At 39.1% G+C, this 23,532-nt stretch overlaps 1 protein-coding gene across 1 annotated transcript; it reads right to left on the minus strand.

The window, feature by feature from the left end:
* Positions 1-450: 450 nt before the first annotated feature.
* LOC116818464 (transcriptional regulator QRICH1-like) lies at positions 451-23,532 on the minus strand. Its single transcript, XM_032769367.2, has 8 exons — positions 22,542-23,532; positions 12,951-13,107; positions 11,670-11,824; positions 10,009-10,123; positions 9,809-9,917; positions 6,333-6,484; positions 1,957-2,041; positions 451-1,588 (listed from the first exon to the last, which is right to left on the minus strand). Exons 1-8 carry the CDS (start codon positions 23,523-23,525, stop codon positions 1,402-1,404), a joined length of 1,944 nt encoding a protein of 647 aa, XP_032625258.1. The 5' UTR covers positions 23,526-23,532; the 3' UTR covers positions 451-1,401.

Here is a 23,532-nt window from a genome sequence, read left to right on the forward strand (position 1 = left end):
ATCAGATGCCATCCCTATTTAATTTTAAATCAGCCATGTTGGCCCTAGGGGTCATGAACTGCACTAGATATTTGTCACTGTCAATAGTAACATCTCCCATCTTAGATCAAAAACTACTGCCTCCACTCATAGTGTACAAATATAAAGTGGCAGCATTCTTCTTCAGTCAAGCATTTGAAGAGAAGTGATCTTAACCCATTTATTGTTTATGCACAATATGATCTGAGTCTGGTTTTAGTGAGCTATTCAAAAACAGTGGGTCAATTCATTTGTTTCCTCTTCATGTTTAAATGTAATTTTGACAACACTATCAAAAGCAAAAAGTTTATTTTCAAGACAATTAGTGTTGAGTTTGTAAATAAGATAACATAGCATAATGTATAATACTTCCACAAACAAAATCCATTTTTCCTACTGGTGATCTATACAGTATTATCATCATGTGAAAAATGTACAAAATCTCCCTGGAAAAGGTGAATTTATGTCAACAAGATACTTTACAGCCACTGCTACAATGTTTACGTGGCTGGGTTGTGGTAAGGCACTAGATTACTGAACTGAGGTAAATTTGTATAGATCTGTGTTATGCAAGCCTTCTGTACATACACAGTTGAGTCCAATAAAGTGTCAAGGATGTAGTGAGAAATTTATCGATGCACATACCCACAACCTAGAAATAGGAACAGTCTCAGGGCTTCTGGTGTCTTTATTGCCCTAGCTTTTGAAAGTGAGGTAAATTCTTTCCCTGCTAACTAAAGAAAGTAATATTTGTATAAGGTTGGATAGCTTACATTAAAACATTAGCCACAAGGCATTTAAGGCTGTTAGTTCTTTGAGAGGAGTAAGAAATCTATTTCTCCAAAGTCTATCCTTTGCAAATAGACTAGTCATGGAAGCATCCTTTTAACAAGGAAAAAAATGTAAAAGTCAGTCTTGTTTTATAGAGAAAATTATGCCTGCATTGGACTATTAGTAAGTCACAGTGTAAAGTAATAGTATTCAGTAACCACTATTTCCATTGAGGACTTTGATAAAAACTGAATTTGTATACATGTCCCACTGTCAATTTAGTTTAAAGAGCTTGTACTTATAAATTAATCAAAATGACAGGTTTGGGACTCTGATTTAACTGGTGTTTTACAGTGTTAGCACTAGAACCACATCTGTCCCTCTTTAGGTGCTAGTATAAATTAGACAAATATGAACAAAATAGGAAATCCACTTTGTGGAATTTAGCAAATTGGTACTGTTAAAGGCTATTTACTAATAGCATTCAGTCATCTTCTAGTAAAAAGAAAGTGTTAGCTATAGACAGTCTTCCATGCCTTATGAAAAAAAAAATATTGCATTTACAACTTTGTAATAAGGGCAACATTGTAACTTATCCATTTGTCCTTGTTGCTATGTTGATATATGGGTCTTTGCATGTGCTTCTTGGACCTCCTTGACCATCAGAATTCTGGTCAACATCTGCTCCATCACATCCACTGTCACAGGCTGAGCAGAGTACCAGATAGGACTGTTTGGTGCCACGACTGGTTCAGGGACCAGATAGAAGGCATCAGTTGGCCCTTTGACACCCTGGGGGCTATAAGGAAAGTTTAAATTATACCAAGCAACACACTACTTAGTTATACTCCTTTTAATAGCAAAATCAGAACTGACTTTCTTCTTTATTATGTAATAAGATATATTTGCTCCCACACATAGAAAGTTGCTAGCTTTAGGCATTCCTCTTTGACTTAGCAATGATACACTCTTGCCAAACTCAGGCTGGAATAGGTGTTTGTTGTGGTGTGAAGCCCAAGTATTAAATGAGGGAAGTCAATCATTATAGAAGAGAAAAATCTTTCTCTGTGAACTGCTAAAGGTGTTATAGCTAGTATGATGAAACGACGATGAAAGCCATCAAATGTTTAAAACTAGTGTAGAAAATAAGTCCTTAGAGAGACTTACCATTTAAAGCAATAGAAGTCATACAGTTTTATGGGGCACTGCAAAGGGTTGTCTGGGTTTTCAGGTTGTTCCACATAAGTCTCATCTGCAAATCAAAAAAGAGGCAAATAGTGTGTAGTGCATTCACAACACATTTAGTTTCAATAAAGTATTTTTATAGATGAAAGTTTTTGATCAATAATAGTATTTTAAACAGTCTTATTTCAATGTGGCTCCTTTAAATAATGTGTTTTTATAGCAGCTGAATGTTTCAAACAACAGGCACGTCATTATTGTAGTATGGAGAAACTTATTGCTCTTGCCAATGTCTGACCTAGTCTGTGCCTAAATGACTGACAGCTTAGGAGAATAAAGCCAATCTAGCATGTTGTACTAGCAGATAAATGTTACCCATACTGATCATCAGTATGCACAATTGTATCATAAGAAACAGAGGGTGAAGCTCACGCAACAGTAAAATAGGCCCTGCAGACAGTGGCAGCTAAAAACATGTAGCTATAAAAACGTATACTGTGAGTTGTATGGCTGACCTAAAACAAAAGGATTTAACCTAATAAAAACCAATTGTTCATGTAAAAAATTATTTACCAGTGATGAGTTTTCTGAATGTATGAGGTGAAATCCTGACCCCAGTGAAGTCAATGACAAAAGTCCTATTGATTTCAATGAGGCAGGATTTCATTCATTGTGTCTGCAGAACCCCATCATAGGTGTTGCAGATCCAGTCTGAAGCAGTCTGACTTTATGGGCATATGTGCACCTCTCTGAAAATCCTCTAAAAACAACCAATGATTGTATGAGCGATTGCTTCCTAAATTACTTGATTTTGCAAAGCCTTTTAAAAAATTACATATGCTTTTTGGGCTAGGAATCATTTTAAAATGCTTTGCACAAAACATAAAATAAAAAAAAGTGTATGAGACAGGAATTTTCCCTTGCAATCAGCTCAAGGGCTCCAGGAGCTGGATCACTAGGATTGATGCCATTTCACTAGCCTAGTGAATGCCTGGGCATCATGGAAGGGACTGATTTGTAAACAGGTAAAAATTCTGTTGCACGTCTTGGTGGGTAGTGTTTAGCTCCCACTGGATAAGTAGAGAAAGTGTCATTCCCCAAAGTGGCAGAAAGGGAAAGGAGATGAGGGGGATAAAGAGAAAAGGCAATACTGAACCTTTCTAAGGACTCCAAATCCTCCATTCTTCTAAGTAAATCCTATACAATTTCCTTGGATGAAATCCTATTTCTTTGTAAACTATGTTTTGTTTTTTATTAAAGTTGCTTTAGACCCTCTGGAAACCAAGTCATGGCCTCCACTCAGCACTTTAGGAGTAGCTGCAACCCTACTACTCAAACTCATTTTCATTAAAGGTATGGCTACACTTGAAACTTCAAAGCGCTGCTGCAGCAGCGCTTTGAAGTGCAAGCATGGTCGCAGTGCCAGTGCTGGGAGAGAGCTCTCCCAGCGCTGCACATACTCCACATCCTCTACAGGTGTAGCTTGCAGCGCTGGGAGCTGCACTCCCAGCGCTGCAGCACTGTTTACACTGAGGCTTTACAGCGCTGTATCTTGCAGCACTCAGGGGAGTGTTTTTTTCACACCCCTGAGCGTGAAAGTTGCAGCGCTGTAAAGCACCAGTGTAGCCATGGCCTAAGAAGTCAAAGTGCTTAAACTTAAGTGGTTAGCATTCTTTACTGTAGTAGATGGGATGCATACTGGTTTATATTAAAGTAACACAGAGGCCTCAATCAGCGTTGCAGCTCCAGACAAACAAAAAAAATATGGGTCCTTCCCTCAATTTAAGACAAGCTGTAACAAGTGACCATCAAACAACCTGAAAGAAATGCCAATAAGATCACACAGTAACATAGGGAAGCTGTGCAAGTTATTCCCACAAAGCATATAATAGGATGCCTCAAACTTTTGCAGCATAAAGAAAGTGTTATGGAATGCCATGCTGTTCAATACTTGCAGAAAGTGACCCAAAAAGAATAAAATACACATCCAGCCTTTCTGCAGACCAACTCTATTCAGAAAAAAGTTACAGCAACCACTGTTTAATGCTCTTGTAGAGTCTGAACGTATCCTCTCATTCTATAATTTAGGAATCACCTCAAGAGTTCATCTGTACATGCACAGTCCTCTCGGGTGGGGGCAGGGATTTCATTTGCGCATATGTCTGATGCTATTTCTTTAAGCAGCCTGTGCCTTATGGCTGCAGAGAAGATACTCAACCATTATGTATGTACGTATGGTAGACCTGTAGTAACTGGAGAATGAAGCCAATCACTTGACAGTCCAGAGCACAGAATGAGCTGTAGTTTGTTAAACTTTCAGATAGGCTAGTTCCATTACCCCCAACCATTCTGGAAAATGGCTAGGACAATAGCCTGCCCCTCTCCCCTAAAGAATGTCAATGTGAACTCCACACACAGGTTGATGACAGGCTATGGTTTTAAGGAAAGAAACATACACTCTGAAGAGAGCAGATATGCGTGCGCGTTTGTAAATTAGGAGGGGTTCAGAGAGCAAGGAATTGGCCCAAGCATTTTGAGCATAACTGATCTAAAATATACATAGCATAATGGCCCCTGTGAAACAAATCCTATGTCTGGGTTTCTAAAAGAACCAGATGTAAAAAAGATGCAAAAAGACAAGCATGCAAGGAGAGAAGAGAAAGGAAATAGGGAGACAGCTTTAATAAAAAGTTAGAAAAATCGCCAAAAACATGAAAGTTGGAATTTTTAAGAATACCCTGTACTTGGTGCTGGCCTACCTTTGCTCTAATTGCTTTCAGTGGGTGCAGAGTTAGGCCAATGCTGAGTGCATTTGAGGGTCCCAACTTAGATGTGCATCACTAGGGGTGGGGAATACAATCTAAAGCTCCAGGCCCGAGACTGACTCTACACAGGCAAACCCCTGTTTCCCTAAACAACCCCACTGACTTAAATGGGGCTTTGCACAGTAGGAGGGGTTCACCTACACAGTTCTCTCTGCTGGAACAGAGTCTAAGCATATACGTACCCTAACAGCAGTGCTCAGATTCCAAAGAAATTGCCAAGGCGGCTTTTTTGTCATGTCCTTCACAACCTTAGTGACAAACAATGGCACACAATCATTTTAAAAGCAGCAAAGAATCCTGTAGCACCTTGTAGACTAACAGACGTTTTGGAGCATGAGCTTTCGTGGGTGAATACCCACTTCGTCAGATGCATGTAGTGGAAATTTCATAGCAGAGGGGCATTGCTGGCATATGATGGCGTATATTACATTGGTGGACGTGCAGGTGAATGAACTGGTGATGGTGTGGCTGATCTGGTTAGGGCCTGTGATGGTGTCGCTGGTGTAGATATGTGGGCAGTAGTGCATCGAGTTTGTTGCTGGATTGGTTCCTGAGCTAGAGTTACTTTGGCGCGTGTGCAGTTACCATAAACTACAATACCACACGAGAAATAAGGAACAGTCACAGAGCCAGACGTGTACCAGAAACCTTACTGCAAGACAAACCCAGAAAGAAACAACAGGACTCACTGGCCATCACGTTACATCCCCAGCTAAAACCCTCAACGCACATCTAGGGATATACAGCAATCCTGGACAATGATCAACGACACTTTCACAGCTGAGGTGGCAGCCAGTTCTCACCCACAACCTGAAGGATATTCTCACCAGTAACTGCACACTGCCATAGTAACTCTAGTCAGGAACCAATCCAAGCAATACCCAAACAACTCTGCCCACTATCTACACAGCGACACAATCACTGCATGTCACCAAATGTAATATTACGCATATATGCCAGCAATGCCCCTCTGCTAGTACATCGCCAAAACTGGGACAGTCTCTATGAAAAGGATAAATAGACACAAATAAGATATTAGGAATGGCATATTAAAAACCTGTAGCAGAACACTTCAAACCTCCCTGGCCACACTATAGCAGATCTAAGTTGGCCATCTGCAGCAAAAAAATTTCAGGACCAGGCTTCCAAAGAGAAACTGCTGAGCTCTTCATCTGCAATTTGACACCATCAGCTCAGGATTAAACAAAGACTGGAATGGTTTGCCAACACAAAACCATTTCCCCTCCTTGGCCTTTCACACCTCAACTGCTAGAACAGGGCCTCATCCTCCCTGATTGAACTAACCTCGTTATCTCTAGCTTGCTCGCATATATATACCTGCCCCTGGAAGTTTCCACTACATGCATCTGACAAAGTGGGTATTCACCCATGAAAGCTCGTGCTCCAAAATGTCTGTTAGTCTATAAGGTGCTACAGGATTCTTTGCTGCTTTTACAGATCCAGACTAACACAGCTACCCCTCTGATACTTGACAATCATTTTAAAGGGTATTATCCTAGTCTAATGAGTTCAAACCTTTTCGTCCTCCAAGAATCTGTCCAGAAAGCCTCAGGAATCGTATAACAGAACATTTGTCCTTTCCAATGCCTGTATTTTTCCTGGTCTGCTTCAGTATTTTGGAAAAGGCGAGCTGTGCATGCTGCTCCACAGTTTTCAGTATGAAATACCTACTCATATACAAGAGAAAAACAATTATAATTCGGTTTTGGAGAGAAAGAGTTGGCAGACTGGGCAGGAAGTATTGAAGTTTTTTTTTTAAGTGAGCAGAAGTATTTGTTAAAAGGCTTTCCAGATTCTCGATTAAAAGTATAACTTTGGACTGTGGACCAAATTCTGACCTGTTATACCTGTGTAAACCCAGAATAATTTGATTCAATAGTACAGTTTTATGGCACAGCAAGAATTCAGAATATAATCCTACCTGTTCAAAGTCACATTCTGACTTCAACTAATTATATGAACTCATCTAGACCCCATCTCAAATTTCAGAAAGGTCCCTTCTGCATTGTGCCAAAACCAGAAGTGAGGACAGAGAGATAAAACATTCCTTAAGACCTCACTATACTATACAGGTGGGTTTTTTTGGAAGTTAATCTATGGACTGGATCCTGGAAGTAACTTTACTCACATGAGTAGTACCAGAAAAGCGAGTATTTGCGCGATCTGATACTATATTAGAAAACATCATTTAATCGTGCAAAGACTTATGCACATGCTTAATTTTACACATTGTGAGTAGTCTCACTGAAGTTTCTCTGGATTGGGACTTCAGTGAAAACAAGGGTTGTTTGAGATCTTACTCCGCTTGTAGTATACTCCTAATTTGGTTACCAAGGAGTCTTAAACAACATTATAAAGAATCTTTAATAGCAAATAATCAGCTCTGCCTTCCACTACCATAAATAAAAGGCACATAAATCAATATGAAAGAGAAACAGGAAGATAGACTAAAAAATAATTTTAACAACCCAAAATCAGATTCTCCATCTGAGAGCTATTTATTACAGCATAGTAAATAGAATAATCTTTCAAAATAAACCCATTCTGAATGCTTCTAACTTTTTTTTGTTTGGGGAAGGTTAAAATATTGGTACACTTTTGGGTAGTTAAAGGCACTTAGTGTACGTATACATAGGGATACAACACTTACAGCTCGACCACATCAGCTGAATTGGGCTCCAGGACTGAAAATATCACAGTGTAGATGTTGGGGCTTGAGCTGGAGCCTGAGCTCTGGGACCCTGTGAAGGGGATGGTCCAAAGACTCGAGGTCCAGCCTGAGACTGAACATCTACACAGCGATTTTTAGCTCCGCAACCTGAGTCCATGAGCCCAAGTCAACTGACCTAGGCTAACCAGGTCTTTAATCCCTGTGTAGACACACCCTCCAGCTCTTATTCAACAAAGCATTTAAGTATGTGCTTGAAGCTAAGCACGTGGTTAAAACCATAACCCTTGAGTTCTGTTGGCTTTGGAGAGTCTTTCCATTTACTTCATTGGAATTTGCATCAGTACTTAAGTGCTTTGAAGAACTGGGGCCTTAATTTTTAGCTTAATGACAGATCATAGGTGAGTAGGAATGCACAGCCTATTGTGATGTTATTTAATTCCAATCTGTTTAAAATCATTACACACCGAAATTCATTTCAACTATAAAAAGAGTAATGCTGTCTTTTATAAGAGTGCAAAATAAAGTTTTATATATAAAAGTTTCTGTTTTTGGCAAAACATTTAAGTCTCTATACCCCCTAATATTTGGGCACATCTTGTAATTAATGTTAATATTGCTTTGTGTTTTTGTTGATTCTGGTGCAGAAAGAAAAACTATTTAAAAACTAGGAATGGTATTTCTTTGTTAACTGCAGCAACAGATGAAAAATACAAAACTTGCCTTGCACAGAACAGTGATTATTTTATTAAAAAGTAAAGGCACTACTAAATATTTTAAAAGATATTATTTACCAGATAATTTTAAAAGAAAGTGAAATTCAGACCAAATATGGTTTGAAACAGTTACTTTAAAACTTAGTAAATGTTTATCTTAATGTTTTTGTCAATGCACATCCTCAGAAGAGTCAAAGATCATCTTGTAATATAACTGAGCACAAGTAGTGTGTGGTCAGGAAGAATCATTGATTTATGTCTATCTTATAAATAATTTCAGAATATTTAATTTTATAAAGAGAAGATATTTTTGTACAAAGGAAGAATAAGTCAACATCTATTATAGGATTTCTTGATTCCAACCTGTTTTTAGAAAGTTAAATTCCAATTTGAGATGAACAATACCAATGTAATTACGTAAATTAAAATGCTAAATTATACAATTAGGGTAAGCAAGTGGGGTGGGGAGAAGAGGAGGGAGGGAAGTGTAATAGCTTAAGACCACTAATGCAGGGTAATCTGTTGGTGGGCCATGAGACATTTTGCTGATGTTGACTGTCTGCAGGCATGCCCCACCCCAGCTCCTAGTGGCTGCATTTTTCCATTCTCAGCCAACGGGAGCTGCAGAAAGCGGCTGTCAGCATGTCCCTGCGGCCCACCGCTTCCCACAGTTCCCATTCACGGCCGCCCAGAGGATTCAGCGGGCCTGGAGCAAAGCAATTTCAAGGGCCCCTTCCACAAAAAAAAGTTGCAATACAATGGAATACTATATTCTCGTGGGGGCCTGAGGCAAATTGCCCCACTTGCCACCCCCCCAGGCAGTCCTGCTCCCACTGGCTGAGAACGGTGAACTGCGGCCACTGGGAGCTGCGGGGGGCTGTGCCTGAAGACCGTCAATGTAAACAAAATGTCTCACGGCCTGCCAGCAGATTACCTGATGGGCTGTGCTCCGAAGGCTGCCGACCCCTGCACTAATGAATAATATATTATCTTCCAGCTGTGTTTTATTGCAATGTATACATAGCTTGCTTGACATTGAAAATGGAAACAATATTAATGGATGTTCATAAACTGACAGCACAAGAAAAGAAATAATACCAAGTTATTAAGAATTTACATAAACAGCATACAGGGATTGTATCTTATAAGACTCCATAATGAGTCCTGCAGGGTTTCCACATAAATATTGTTTGTGGTTGTGAAAATAGCCAACATGATAGTTCTGTTGTAAAAAAAGACGTATAAAAAAGAGAAAATGAATTATATAAGTTATGATAAGAGGTTTGTCTTTCAGTACTGTAGCTTATGAAAAGTTAGATATGAGTAATCAGGGAAAATAAATCTAACAACTACTTCTAACATGTACTATCCACTTCCCACCCGTCAGTTCACCATGTGCACTAAACATCAAGAGACAATGAGAACTTGAGCAAAACACAAATAGTAAGGTTTTGGCAAGCATTAAAGTATATTTACCAATCCATCTGTTTGGTATGCAGGGGACAGAAGGAGTTTGGAAAATCTTTTTCAGCAATTACAAAAAACTAAGCCATTTGGTAGGCTACATGGACTCAGACATGAAAGACTTTTATATAAAACATTCTTACTTAGTGTTGAAATACATTAGTGTGAACAGAAGAGTAGCAGGAGAATGTGCTCCAAGTTGTTTGCAGTCCCATAACATTTCCTCCATGATACAACTAGACAGAATATACCCTGGAAACAAATATTGATACAAATAAATTGATTTTAGAACATACTAGTCAAGTACAGGCTTCATTTCCCATCCAAATGTTTCTCCACTTACCAGAGGGGCTCACTCTTGGACACCATCCCTTCATCACTCCATGAAGTCTTTCCAAAAACTTCACATAATAAAGATCAGCAAAAATGTTGTCAATTCTGTCATTGTCAAACATATACTATGAATAAAAAAGAAATGGATGTGGGTAGGATAATAACTGAAATGAAAGCTTTGTTTTACTAGACCTCATTTTATAACTAAGGGTGTGTCTATACTAGCCGCCGGATCAGTGGGTAGTGTTCAGTGTATTGGGGATCAATTTATTGTGTTTCATCTGGACGTGGTAAATCGATCCGCTAATCGACACCTGTACTCCACCTCAGCAGGAGGAGTAAGCAGAGTTGATGGGGGAGCCACGGCAGTTGACTCACCATCATGAGGACGGGCAGGTAAGTCAAACTAAGATACTTCGACTTCAGCTATGCGAATACCGTAGCTGAAGTTACGTATCTTAGTTTCAACACCTCCCCCATCGTGCTAGTGTAGCCCAGGCCTAAGTTAGTTAACTTCTGTATGTCTCAACCATAAAATGACTCAGAATGTAAACTCTACAAAAACATAAAACTCAGTCAGTACAGAAGAACAGGAACATCAGTAAGTCTTCATCATTTCACAGTAACATTTTCCCTAGTGAAGTGGGCTAGCATGTTGGAATTTAAATGATTCATTGTAAAAAAATAATAACCCCATGTTTTAAATGAATCACTGACAAAGTTCTACTGACCCTTGCATGAGAGAGCAATTTCCCTAAACTAGTACATTTTTAAAAACTGGATTTTAAGTTTGTTCTATTTAAATTATTATGGGGGGAGGAATGAAACACATCTCTCTTCCACCCAAAAAGTCTGTCTCAATAATGCCTGCGACATGCATATATCAACTTTCTTCATTTAGACTTTAGTCGTCTGAACAAGAATAAACTGGAAAGTGAGTTTTGCAAGAACACAGTGAATTCAGAAACACTTCAAGAATGTAAAGCTCATTAATCCTATTGATCAGGTATCAGCAATACAGGTATTTAAAACTTACTGGAAGAAGGTTCAAATCTAGTATCACTGGCCTGGTCTACACTAACAAAATTAATACCTATATTCTAACAGTTCAGCCAATTGCTGTTAACACTACCTGCACCTATGCCCTATCTATTTTATAGGCTAACTCCTGCTCCACACTAAGTTCCCTTAGCAACACATCTTGAAGGATGAACTGAACAACAAGCTGTGGGTGTCCCTCCAAAAAAAAAAAAAAGAAAAACAAAAAGCACTATTTTGGATCTCTTATCATGAAAGCTTTAGTATGCGGAGCATTGAGGAATCCTATTATGCCTCAAAAAGCCCGAATTGTGCCCCTCTCCAAACCCCTCGAATTCCAACCCCCACCATCCTTAGGTACAAAACTAAAAGCTTCCACTGTTTAATTCTATCTTTTAACAAATTATTTTATGGGATTGGGCAGAACACATTACATTAGTGACACTGTTTCAGGAAAGGGAATATACACTTTTTCAACTTGGCATGAGTAGCTACAATCAGCTCTCAGATTTTCTTTGGCAACTAGCTGTCATGGGATATGTCCTGAAGGGGAAAATGACACTTTTCATGAAAGATCTAATTCTCTGTTTATAGTAGGAGTCCAATAGTCATTCAACAGCATTTTATGTTTACCTTTTGAATACAAAGGAAGAAATAATACAACACGTCTGCTTCATAAGAGGAACCATCTTCCTTTCTAGCTTCTTTGGTCATTAGGCACAGCCCGTAATTCAGTTCTCCTATTGGCACTGAAAGGACGTCTTCCCTAAAAGTCATTGGTTTTCTTTCTATAATGTGAAAAGAGCATATTTAAGCCAGGTTATTTTTCTCCTGTTATTTGTCAAGTTAGCATAAACCTTTCTTCTCTCTAATAAATGTGTAATTTCTTGCATGGTTTTTTAATGCTGAGAAGTTTGGGGTTTTTTGTTTTTTTTTTTTTATAAGTGACAAACCACTACATAACCAAATACATAATGTTTCTGGAAACTGATAGTTGAAATATTCTGAAGGAGCAGTTTACAACTAAAACCCTGTGTAAACTGCATTGTATTTTGTACTGAATCACAACAGCTTCAGGGGTAAGTGTTGGAATTTCACAAAATATCAGAACATGCACAGTTGCTGAGTCCCCTCCCCTGCTGAACTGCTGCAATTTTTCCAAGCAAGCATCCCAGCTTCCACCTCCCAGCTGAGGCAGACACTGCTTATGGCGGGTTAAGTGGGCTGATCCCATCCTGGGGAGGGCAGGTAAGTGGCAGGCCAGTCCCACTCTAGGGAGTGGGCATAGCTGGCCCCTGGGGCGGGCTGTGTATCACCACATGGCGCCATCCATCTATCCCAGGTCTGGCCCCCCTCACACACATGCTCATGCTCCAAGAGGAAAATCCCTCTCAGCACCTGCAGTATCTCCCCTCAGCCTGCTGTGGACTGCGGTGCAGTGGGCTAAGCTAGGCCAAGATCTCCTAATCCATGCACTGTCAGCACCTTCCCTGTCTCTCTGCTGGCCAGATAGGAAGTAGCAGTGGCAGGCTGGGTGAGAGCTGGGCCAGACAGTTAGCATCACATGATGAGACATCTCAACCTCCAGCCCTCAACTGCAGCAGCTGTATTAGCCCAATACTTTGATTTTTCCAACAGAGGAGAGGCAAAAACAGGGATGCCTCTTTCTGCCTCCCCACGGTTGCAAAAAAGTCACAGTATTGGGCTAATCTCACTATTTCTGTGCAGTCTGTGAAATTGTGGTTTACACAGAGCCTTATTTTATAACTAATTTTGCAACCCTTAATCATGGATTTCAATGGGATGACTTGGGGAGAAAGATACTTGAACAAAAATCAGGCCCTAAATCTTTAGATGACATATAAGGACCTCTTTTTTTCAAGTGAGCAGTGAAAAATAAATTAAAAATCCTACTTCCAAATCCCTGAGGGTTTTTTCCAGCATCTTTCCACACATCCTCATTTTTCATTTGTGCCCACTTCTTCCAAAAATTAGCTCCTTCTTCTGGTTTGAGTTTGCAAGGAAGACGTAAATCAGTCTGTATCTGCAAGTGTGGCAGTGACTGAGAATCCTGTGTAACCAGAAGGAAAAAAAATAAGACAGCCATTTGAGAAAAAAAGTTTGGTATTATAGGCAAAGAAAGATTATAACCTTTAGTATGTGCTGATATTGTACTTAATATTTAAGTTCTCTTAGCATTTTCATTATAAACTGTATAATCTCAGCAGTTTTACATCCTGCTTTTAGATATGCAAAACAAGATTATCCTTCTCCAAAATGTTTTACAATACTATCTGGCAATATTGAGGCCTCATTTCAAGTCTTTTTGGCCACTATTTTGAAAAATACTTTGTCAGCAATTAGGAGAGTTTATTTAAATTTTGATGGCAGAGAAAGGATTTTTAGAAGTTGATGTCTTTAGGTTTAAAGCTTTACTATTTTGCAGCAGTTACTGAATCTGTGTCATAATACATTGAACAAAAGCCAAAAGCTGACACATGTGCAAGACATTGCCATTAGGAAGTAGGCCTTATTATGCACAGACACAGACCCCTGCTTAACATATTCCAGTCAAGTGATTTCAAGTCAAATTTATTTATTTTCTTTCAATTTATAAAGATACATATTTAAGAGGGCCCATCCCAGCTCTGTGCACTCTGCCATTATTTAATATTGTAGAATTTGTATAATCCCTATCCCAATCAGCTTCATTTGTTTACAAAAACAGCAGTCTCCAAACAATATGTGTTACCTTAAACCATATCCCTTGCCACCTGCCTGTATCAAAACCTTCCAGCATGCCCTGAAGAACAAATTAGAGATATTTCTAACCAAAGGAGGCAGGTAGAGTGAGCTGCAAAGCCAAGGAACCCACAATGGGAATGCTACACTAACCATTCTTTTATGTTATGGGTACTTGATCTCAAGTGCCTCCACTGACTACATCTTTGCCAGTATCACACAGAGAGGCAGCCTCGCAAGTAAGGGAGTCCCAGGTCATTTAACATAATAGTAATTGGTTACAGCATCAAACCCGAACAGAATAGCGCCACTGAAAGAAGCTTCAGAAAGAACAAAAAAGTCAGCTGCCCGTATTCTAAGTCTGACAGACCATTAAACAGCTAACAGGTTACTGTCAACCTCTTTGTGTCAATTCAAGGTATTGGTGACAATCTTTAAAGGTCTGAGTAGTCTGAAACCCAGCAACTTGAGAGTGTCCCACTTAATACCCAGCCAGAGCTATCTAATAGCATTCCAGGTGATCTTGTTAATGTAGAGAGATGTTTGTAGAACATTGTAATTTAGAGACATTCCCTAATAAGGGACAGTATTATGAATATAGGAATTTGGAGTTGTGCCCTGGAAGCAGGGGTTGGGACCATCAGGGCTGAGTGCAGCCACTCATCACAGAAGCTCTCCAGTTTTGTTAAAATTTTATTTCTTTCACACTCATTTGGTTTGTTTAATGAACCCCAAGATCATTACAGTTAGTTCCTGGAATTTAATTCTGCAGGACTAGCAGCAGAGTTCATTGTAGAGGGTCTTCACCCTTGGAACTCATTCCCCAGCCTAGAGCCTAAGTCTGGCAGCCTTTGGAGCACAAGCTAAAAGCACTCTTTTTTGGTTTTGGTACTTGGTAAAGTTTTCATCTGTGTTATTATAGGGGTTGCCACCAGATCCCCTATCTTTAGGCTGGGGAACATTTTATATTATCCATTTTGTTACTTAACCACATGATAACATTTGTTTTTCCCCCTTTTTCTTAAGAAATTCAAGGCAATTACATACAAAACATCAATTACTCAAAAAACTAGGAAATGCCGGGTTGCCTCAGAAACCTTAGCTCTGTCCCCCACCCCAGGTATATGCATGATGCTACAATATTATGTAATCATACATACAAGGGGGAGGCAGGCAGAACTAAAGCCACAGAGGCAACCATATATCTGGCATTTCCCAGCTTTTGAGTATTTGACTTTGGAAGCCAAATAATATTTTTAATATAGTGTTTGTGGGCAATCATATTTAAAGGTGTCAGTAGTATTGTATTGCTTATTTTTCTTTTGCATCACATTGCTTGCCAAGGCAATGAGTACTCTAGAAGCTAAGAAAAATTATTCTAAAGACTTTCGTTTTTGTAATTAAAAAAAAAAATTGAACCTCCAGATCAGGAGCAATTCAATTGTCTCAATTTTATTATGATTACCCACTGCAGACACACAGTATGAGCCTCTAAAAATAGTGGGCTTCTTTATCGATATATTAGTACCGCCTTTTACAAGAGCTTTTTTCCTGGGGAGTGGGGAAGAGGGAGATTGCAAAATAATCCTTTTATAAAGATGATATTGTTTCAATTTCTATACAGTTTAGATTGTTGTAGCTTAGAATACATTTTGTTTCCATGTTAGCACAAAATTAGTTTACCGAGAGAGTCAGTCCATGAGCTAGGGAGGAGATGGAGAACAGTTTTAAAGAGGAAACAGTTCACAGAAGAAAGCTCCCAGTGCAAAAGGTGGCAAGTGAAAATGCAACTCCTAGCTAGAGAGTGTCAAAGCAAGAGTACAGAGATAAACAAAATGAGTGAGAAGTACTGTAACTGGAGCAGGAATCAAAGAGGTAGAGTGTGGAATTAATGAGTTCACAGGAATATGAATAAAAGGATTACTTGAAATGGATGGGGAGATATGCAGGACCACTAACTGTCGTCTTTAACCTATCATTTAAATCAGCTTCTGCACCAAATGACTGGAGGATAGCTAATGTGATGCCAATTTTTAAAAAGGGTTCCAGAGGTGACCCTCGCAATTACAGGTCGGTAAGCATAAATGAACATAAATTTGTTGAGGAATAGTCAACAAGTTTTTTGTAAAGGGAAATCATGCCTCACCGATCTACTAGAATTCTTTGAGGGGGTCAACAAGCATGTGGACAAGGAGGATTCAGTGGACATAGTGTACTCACCAAAGGCTCTTAAGCAAAGTAAGCAGTCATGGGATAAGAGGTAAGGTTCTCTCATGGACTAGTAAAATGTTAGAAGATAGGAAACAGAGGGTAGGAATAAATGATCAGTTTTCAGAGTGGAGAGAGATAAATAGCGGTGTCCCCCAGGGTCAGCACTGGGACAAGTCCTATTCAACATATTCATAGATGATCTGGAAAAAGGGGTAAACAGTAAGGTGGCAAAATTTGCAGATGATACAAAACCACTCAAGATAGTTAAGTCCCAGGCAGACTGTGAAGAGCTACAACAAGCTCTCTCAAAACTGGTGACAGCTGAAACAGCAGATGAAACTCAATGTTGATAAATGCAAAGTAATGCACGTTGGAGGGGATAATCCCAACTATACATTTAAATAGCGGGGTCTTAATTAGCTGTTACTACTCAAGAAAAGATCTTGGAGTCATTGTGGATAGCTGTCTGAAAACATCCCCTCTGTGCAGCAATGGTCAAAAAAGAAAACAATGTTGGGAATCATTAAGACAGGAATATATAATAAGATAGAAATATCATATTGCCTCTAGATAAATTCATGGTATACCCACATCTTGAATACTGCATGCAGATGTGGTCGCCATATCTCAAAAAAAGATATATTGGACTTGGAAAAGATTAAAAAAAGGCCAACAAAAATGATTAAGGGTATGGAATGGCTGCCATATGAGGAGAGATTAATAAGACTTGGACTTTTCAGCTTGGAAAATAGACAACTAAGAAGGGATATGATAGAGGTCTATAAAATCATTACTGTGTAGAGAAAGTAAATAAGGAAATGTTATTTACTCCTTCTCATAACACAAGAACTAGGGGCCACCAAATGAAATTAATAGGTAGCAGGTTTAAAACAAACAAAAAGTAAGATTTTTTTTCCCTCCACACAACACAGTGTCAACCTTTGGAACGCTTTGCCAGAGGATGTTGTGGAGGCCAAGACTATAACAGCATTTGAAAAAAGAACTAGATAAGTTCATGGAGGATAGACCCATTAATGGCTATTAGCCAGAATGGCCAGGGATGGTGTCAATGGCCTCCATTTGCCTGAAGCTGGGAATGAGTGATAGGGGATGGATCACTTGATGATTTACCTGTTCTGTTCATTCCCTCTAGGGCAGTGGTTCTCAAAGCTGGTCCACCGCTTGTTCAGGGAAAGCCCCTGGCAGGCCAGGCCTGTTTGTTTACGTGCCATGTCAACAGGTTCGGCCGATCGCGGCTCCCACTGGCTGCAGTTCACTGCTCCAGGCCAATGGGGGTGGCGGGAAGCGGTGGCCAGCACATCCCTCAGCCCGCCCGCTTCCCACAGATGTGGCCTGTAAACAAACCAGCCCAGCCTGCCAGGGGCTTTCCCTGAACAAGCAGCAGACGGGCTTTGAGAACCACTGCTCTAGGGCACCTGGCATTGACCATTGTCAGAAGACAGAACATGGGTAGATGGACCTTTGATCTGACCCAGTATGGCCGTTCTTATGAAAAGTCACAATGAAGCGTAAGGCTTCTTTTTAGAGAACCTTAATGGAAAGAAGGAAGATAAAAGTTGGGGGAGGTTAATATGGGAGAAGAGAAAAGAGTTCAGTCTGCAAGGAGAAAACAAGGAAAAAGAAACGAAAGAAGAATTTTTTCCTCACCACCACAAACAGGAGAAAAGAAGAGAAACAACTTTCCCAACCTTTACTGACCTCACTTCAGTGCTCTCACCTGCCCTGTCTGATCTTTAATGACTAGCAAGCATATCTAGAGCTAGCTGGAACATGCTTGCTATTTACTGCTTCAGTTTCTCCACTTTGCTATTTGGAAGAGGTAATTCTTTCAACCTGCTGTTTATATTAAAATTTCCAGGAGACCAGCGGAGCCACTAAGAAACATAGCATGAAAGAGACAAATCAGGTGCTATTTTTAATGCTATTGTCTGAGGAACCTGCAGGAGCAGTTGTAGAGTGAAACAAGTGGTGATCCTTGAGGAACACGAACTTGTTAAGTAATGTGAAATGATATAGTTCAATAATCATCTCCATTAATTACTGAAATATAGCATTGCACATTAAGAGACCTCACTGTACAGCTGCAAAAGAATACTTACAACAAACATGACTCTGCTGGTACAGCACAGTTCACTTTAACATAAGGCAGCTAAGGAAGGCTCCTCAGGCAACATCACAAAGATGATTCAGAGATCTTGTGTGCAGATGAATCTCAAAATAGTTGTTTCAGTAGCTACAGTGATCATCTGGAAAATAAAACAAGGCCCTATTAAGGAAAGCTTATTAGTTTCACTAATAAATTTGTAGAGATGTAATATCAAATCATTCAGATTCACTTGTCTCCTTTTTTATTTGGTTTTAGCTTCCTTTAATGAGGCATTGCTGGGTTAAAACCATTTTTTTTAAATGTAGGGAAATATTTTTTTTGTAAACATTCAAATACATAAACTGAAATAGATTAAAATTGCATGTACTTTTTGCCATATATGTTGGTTACTTTTTACCCCTTGGCTAGAACAAAATGAGACCCTATGGGAAGTTTCTGCCTGAAGACAAGTACTTGGTAAAGGAATGTAAAAAATGATTTATCAAGGGTAAGGAAGGTGGCAGCAGACAGAGCCTGACTGCTCTGAGGGATACAGCACTAGTTTAAATCTATGTATTTTCCACCGGTTGTTATGTTTTGTATCTATACATTAAGATTTAAGTTATAAACACAATGAATTATTTTTTCCCCATTGCTCAGGAAGTACACACTTAGGAAGAGGAGGCAATACATACACACACACAAAATCGGTTCTCTCTCCCTGCATCAACTTTGCACCATATAAAGGGTCCCAGGTTTCTATTTCGTACCATACCTAGTGAACTAGGTTATTTAATCCTTGCATTACTGTTTTAGAAGGACTGCAGTGTTGGATCTAAACAGTGGAAAAAAGTCAGTCCAAGAGTCACATACTCATTTAAAAAACAAAACAAAACAAAAAAAAAAAAAACACAAACACTATGCATGTGTTTATATAATATGAAACAAATGTTAGCTGTAAATATTTTAAGTGTTTACAATATCCTGGGCTGAGGGAGATTCAATAGATTCCAACATGGGAGTCCAAGGGTCTTTCACACCCAGTATAGTCTTAATGCACCAAGTCTTAGTGATGTATATGGACTGGGGCTAATGCAAGACCCTCTCTAGATATCATAAACCCCACTGTGGGGCTACACAACAAGTAGTAATGAGTGGGGCGGAATGGCTGCTCCTGGAGGAACAGGCTGTTCATGGCAGGCTGCCCAATTTGCAGATCCAATCCCACACAAGTTGTCTGAGGTTGCAGCAGATGCTAGACCAGCCCACACGTGAAGCCTCCTTGCTAGTTGCGGGAAGGTCCATCTTCCCCTTCCCCCCCTCCAAAAAAATTGCTCTAGTTGTCTGAGAAGAGTAAAGTTCATACTGTGTATTTAGTATATATTCATACTAAGCATAAGCAAGCTGTGTTGATGCAAGTTAATGCTTATTCAAATAAATTCAGTATTAGTTTGAGAAAACAGCGGGAGGGGCAGGGCTGGGCATCAAACTACACTTTGTGCCTTTGCAAATCTCCCCTTAGTCTTTGTGCATAAACTATATTTAATATATACTCACAGCATATACTTAATGGAAGTCATAAGTACTCAGTGAGAAAGAGGGAAAACATGGCATCTGTAAGAAGAGTGGGAAGAAAGTGCTGGGTACTACTGGTCTGTCATATTGATATTTATCACAGTCAAAAATATTTGAACCTGTCATTGTATGAATGTTTGGAAGGATAATGTTCAATGACCACTAGAATAAGAGTTTATTAATATAGTTGTGTAAAATATAACAGACTTACTAAGTAATGGAAAAAGGGTGGTATGTATACTTGTATTTCAGCAAATCATTTAAAAAAAATTGTATCACGATAAAGTAAATGGATAAATTCTAGGGCTGCTGATTAACCACAGTTAACTCATGCGATTAACAAAAAAATGAATCACAATCTCAGTTTTAATCGCTCTGTTAAAAACTAGAATATCAATTGAAATTTAAATATTTTTGATTTTTTTTTAATTTTCAAATATATTGATTTCAATTACAACACAGAATACAAGGTATACCGTACTCATTTTATATCATTTTATGACAAATATTTGCACTGTAAAAATGATGAGAAATAGTATTTTTCAATTCACCTCATACAAGTACCATAGCGCAATCTCTTCATTGTGAATGTGCAAAAAAATGTAGATTTGTTTGTTACATAACTGTTTTTTTTTTTTTTGAGTGCAATGTAAAATTTTAGAGCCTACAAGTCCACTCAGTCCTACCTCTTGTTCAACTAATCGCTAAGAGAAACAAAGTTTGTTTACATTTACAGGAGATAATGCTGCCCACTTCTTTTTTACAGTGTCACCTGAAAGTGAGAACAGATTTTCGCATAGCATTTTTGTAGCAGGCATTGCAAGGTATTTACATGCCAGATATGCTAAGCATTTGTATGTCCCTTCATGCTTTGGCCACCATTCCAGAGGACATGCTTCCATGCTGATGAAGCTTGTTTTAAAAAAAAAAAAAAAAAAAAGTGTTAATTAAATTTGTGATTGAACTCCTTGGGGGAGAATTGTATGTCTCCTGCCTCTGTATTTTACCCACATTCTGCCATATATTTCATGTTACAGCAGTCTTGGATGATGATCCATCATGATGTTCATTTTAAGAATACTTTCACTGCAGATCTGACAAAACGCAAAGAAGGTACCAATGTGAGATTTCTCAAGATAGCTACAGCACTCGACCCAAGATTTAAGAATCTGAAGTGCCTTCTAAAAATCTGAGCAGTACTGGGTGGGGAGCATGCTTTCAGAAGTTTTAAAAGAGCAACACTCTGATGTGGAAACTACAGAACCAGAACCATCAAAAAAGAAAATCAAACTTCTGCTCGTGGCATCTGACTCAGATGATGAAAATGAACAATGCGTTGGTATGCACTGCTTTGGATTGTTATCAGCATGGACGTATGTGGTGGAATGGTGGTTGAAGTATCTTTAGTGCATCTGGCACATAAATATCTTGCAATGCTGGCTACAACAGTTTCATGCAAATGCCTGTTCTCACTTTCAGGTGACACTGTAAACAAGAAGTGGACAGCATTATCTCCTGCAAATGTAAACAAGCTTGTCTGTCTGAGCAACTGACTGAGCAAGCAGTAAGACTGAGCGGACTTGTAGGCTCTAAAGTTTTACATTGTTTTATTTTTGAACGCTTTTTTTGTACATATTTCTACATTTATAAGTTCAACTTTCATGATAAAGAGATTGCACTACAGTACTTGTGTAACCCCTTTGGGGTTTAGAGACCATGGCCCCTTTAAATCTTTTTCCTAGGGGGAAGGGGGAGAGTGAGAAAAAAAAAAAAAAGAGGGAAACTCCAGGGGGTGGCTACAACAACCAAATTAGGACTATAAATGACAACTATTACAGCCCTTGTCCATTTCTGTCCCCAAACAATGTTACCATAATCCCACAATTTTAGGTTTATATTCAGCTACATGGGGGGGAGGGGAGAAAGGAGAAGACCAAGTTTAAAACAAGTATAGTTGATTAGTGTTGTTCATGCAATCAGCTAAATTAAGGTTTGTAAAAAATATTGTGCTAGTTTTGCCAACAAATCTATAGTTAAACAAGATTTTTAATTAAAGGACACACTGCTTTTGGCCAAGTTACTTCACAATATATAATATGTACTGTAATTAGTGCTTTTCAGTACGGTTCATACCAGAACTAAGTTAACAGAGAATTCTTTTGTCTAATACCCAGAAGTAGGGGCAGTTGCCTGAATGAGAAATATTTTTCTACAATTTATACATTACAGAATCACAGTTTTATTAGACATAGCCCCAAAGCCACAGTTTTGACAAGGATCCCTAGTTTCTTATAAACAAAAAACACCTCCACACCTTGGTCTACCTTCATTGAGACCTGTGCAGTGCAACTGGGGTTGAATATGAACATGGGGCCACGGAGTTGCACGCAGGCACAAGACCATCCACCTGGAGCATCTTGCCTAAATTTGTTATAAGGTAGAATGAAAAAAAAATTATCTACACAGGTACATTTCAAATTTTTGGTGTAAAAAGTTTTATCTTTTAACATGGTAATATCCTATCAGTAGGGAAGTTTGATTATTAGAGTACATTATGCAAAGACAAACAGGAAAAGCTAATTTTGCAATGTTTAATATTGTATCTCTGAAGCCTGTTCAGGAATGATTTATACATGCACAAAAACTTCCTGAAGAGTTTAACATGTATATTTTAGGCAGATAAAAGGCAGCTAAAGCTTCAGACTAACTATTTTGGTCTCGATGCATAATCCCACCTGACCTCACCTTCCCCTGAGAAGGAGTTAATATGAGAAATAGAAAACCCAGCTTGGAGAAGCAGAAAGGTCTAGGACTGGACCCAGAGAAGTCACAAACATACATCCCACCAAGAGCTTCATATTTGTGCTTACCTGCATCTGTTGCTCATCCCAGTATTCAGCTGATTGATACATCCTCTTTCCACTCTGTACAGCGAAAGGAAGGTGCATATTTCCATTCTTATTTACACACTGCACTGGGAAACAGGGTGTGCTAGGAACAGGACTCTCCTGAATACTCTTTCTAGCTTCTGAACCAGCTTGAATATTATCCTTGCTTTCTTCTAACTTAATGCTAGTCATATTCATAGCCATTTCACCAATCTGAATACCACCACAGGCATCCCGATAAACAGGGGTATTCACCATATTCTGAGCTTCAGGGCAAATTGCATGAGGACAAACTGCCCATGATTCTACATCAGGCAGATGGCCATTTGTTCCTGTAGCAGGTGCAAGCCCATATAGTTGATTCCTATCTACAGTTAGCAGTTCTTGTTGAAGAGAATTGTAAGCCTGCTGTTGGGTATGGCTAGGCATTGTTAGAACAGTAATAGGTACATTCTGCAGAGCACCTTGACTATTACTGTAGTTCTCTTCTACAGGCATGTCAATTTTCCTTTTCTTCATAGGTGGAGAAATACATGACAATCTTCTTTCACATTCAGAGGCTGATGTATTAAATTGCACTTCAGGGGAGGGCTGAGCCTCTATCTGAAATTGTACTTGTTTGACCAAATGATTTTGTTGCATTTCTATTTGATGGCCTTGTTGAGACGGTGTATGGTACACTTGAATATGCTGCTGCTCCAGAGGTCCACAGAAGCTTAGTCCTGGATGTTGGAGAGGAGACGTAACTGGATGCACTAACTCTAACAAAGGCCCTGCTACGTCGGTGCTGCCCATGTATATATAATGATTTCCCTGTTGGTATACCGAGATTGGAGAATGCACAAACTGCTGTACTTCTTCTGGTCCTTGACTACTTAATGAGTCTAGAAATACTTTCATGTGATGTTGAGGTATTGAATGGGCTTTCATACTTTGATGATCTTCATACTGGATGGAATGATACATCCTTTTG

The sequence above is a fragment of the Chelonoidis abingdonii genome, chromosome 1 (genome assembly GCF_003597395.2).
Source record: "Chelonoidis abingdonii isolate Lonesome George chromosome 1, CheloAbing_2.0, whole genome shotgun sequence".
NCBI classification, from domain to species: domain Eukaryota; kingdom Metazoa; phylum Chordata; order Testudines; family Testudinidae; genus Chelonoidis; species Chelonoidis abingdonii.